The sequence below is a fragment of the Pseudocercospora fijiensis genome (assembly GCF_000340215.1).
Source record: "Pseudocercospora fijiensis CIRAD86 unplaced genomic scaffold MYCFIscaffold_6, whole genome shotgun sequence".
Classification (NCBI taxonomy): domain Eukaryota; kingdom Fungi; phylum Ascomycota; class Dothideomycetes; order Mycosphaerellales; family Mycosphaerellaceae; genus Pseudocercospora; species Pseudocercospora fijiensis.
In genome coordinates this window covers 827,197-829,078 of record NW_006921537.1, presented here as the reverse complement: position 1 = coordinate 829,078, position 1,882 = coordinate 827,197, and the positions used below count along the sequence as shown (strand labels likewise).

The following is a 1,882-nucleotide window of genomic DNA, read 5'->3' as shown; positions in this document are numbered from 1 at the left end:
AAGTCTAGGTTAGTAAAAGGCACTAGCGGTAACGTTTAAATTAACTAGTAGACGCCGGTTAACTACTAGGCGAATAGAGGAGTAGTAGCCTCGTAGTACTTATAGCCTCCGCCTAAATCGGAAAGCTCCTTCCTAGATAGCTATAGTATAGATAGAATTTGTTTTAGCCTACGTTATAAACGGTATTAGTCTCGTCTAGCGCCCTAGTTTAGACGATGTTTATAAGTAGTAGTATAATTTAGAGTATTAGGTAGTTTAAATATTTCTTTAAATATTCTCCTATTCTTTTCTAATATTATACTAAAACTATCGTCTAGGCCCGTCGTAGTACTATAAGCTTAATAAGAGAGTAAATTAGGCTATAAAATTAAAACAATTCTAGGACATCCTATTAAGTAGTCTTCTATTACTAAAATTTACCCTTATCTTCCTAACGGGTAGATAAAGTATTATTTGTTTATATATATTAGTAGATACTAAGATAATATTAACAGAAACTACTATACCGTTACTACTAGACAACTTAGTCCTAAATAAAATTAATATATAGATCGAAGACGTACCTCGAATCTAGCGCGAATCTAACGCCGCTTTCTATCTAGAAAGTAAAACACGTTTAATTAAATTTCTCGGCGGTCTCTTAATATAACCTAATAAAAAGTATATCGTTAGAACCGCGCAATCTTATTCTATCTAACACAAAACTTTCGTATAGGTCGAGAACGTATCTCGAATCTAAGACGAATCTAACGCTGCCTTTCCAATCGGAAAGCGGTATACGTTATTTAGATATCTAGGCGGTCTCTAGATATATTTTAGTTAAAAGTACCTAGTTCGAACCGCGTAATAAGGTTCTATATTCTAACTAGCTCGATACTATCGTACTACGAGCGGATATTATACTACTTGTAATTAGTATTAGCTACGTTAAATACTACGAAAGGGTCTAAGGGAGGTACTTAGGTTATTGCCTCGCCCCTCCTAGTACCTAGACATATATAGCAAACCGGGCCTATAGTCTCTAAGAATAGGGGACGTTAGGCTATTCCCTATACCCTAGGAACTCGCTTAGCTAAACTTAAGTTTTCGGATTTTATATATTATAAGTTAAAACCGTCGGTATTATATATAATTATTATTAATATATTGTCTTCTAGACGCGGTAAGGTATAATAGTACCCGCTAAATTCGGATTTACGTATTTCGAGGTATAGTTGTTGCTTATTATTATAGTATCGTAGTATTATCGTTAGTCTTACTAGTATACGTTAGAATTCTCGGTTAGTCCTATAGAGTATCTATACTAATAGTTGCCTATATAGCGATAGCACAATAAGGAACCTAGATATACTCTAAATTACCTTACTCCCTATACTTTATACTGTGAGAATTCGAATAGTATTAATAAAGGCCTACTATAGGCGGAAGAGAGGGTTCTAAGAGGGGATTCTTCCCCCTAGACGATGGGCATCAATCACAGCTTCCAAGAACATCATAGCAGAAACTGCAGCTGCGTTCTCGATTCCTGATCGACCGCACGTCTGGACAATTCACGCCCATCTCACGGGTGCAGGAGTGACATTATGCCTCGACATCATGCACCGTTCTCCCTCCGAACCGGAATATATTTCTCACCTCGATCTTGTCGAGAAGGCCCTGACACTTCTCGATCAAGTGAGCTCAGATAGTGACCTTGCTTCTCGCGGCCACCGTCTCCTGAGTTCAATGCTCAAAGAAAGCGTATATGGAGCTGGATTTGAAAATGAAAAGAATGCCTCTACGGCAATCAAGCACTCCTCTCGCCTTCACGAAGCTGACGATAGTATTGACTCTTGGCCTATTCGAGGCACATCGGCTATCTTAGACACCGAGGAACTACACT

The 1,882-nt window shown here is 37.9% G+C and overlaps 1 protein-coding gene across 1 annotated transcript; it reads right to left on the bottom strand.

The window, feature by feature from the left end:
- Positions 1-1,470: 1,470 nt before the first annotated feature.
- On the bottom strand, positions 1,471-1,875 carry MYCFIDRAFT_176203 (uncharacterized protein; the record flags this gene model as incomplete). Its single annotated transcript, XM_007930001.1, has 7 exons — positions 1,471-1,525; positions 1,555-1,587; positions 1,619-1,630; positions 1,662-1,679; positions 1,711-1,777; positions 1,810-1,837; positions 1,867-1,875. Coding segments are annotated over 7 exons (222 nt in total), but the record flags the coding sequence as incomplete, so codon positions are not given.
- Between the last annotated feature and the right edge of the window lie 7 nt (positions 1,876-1,882).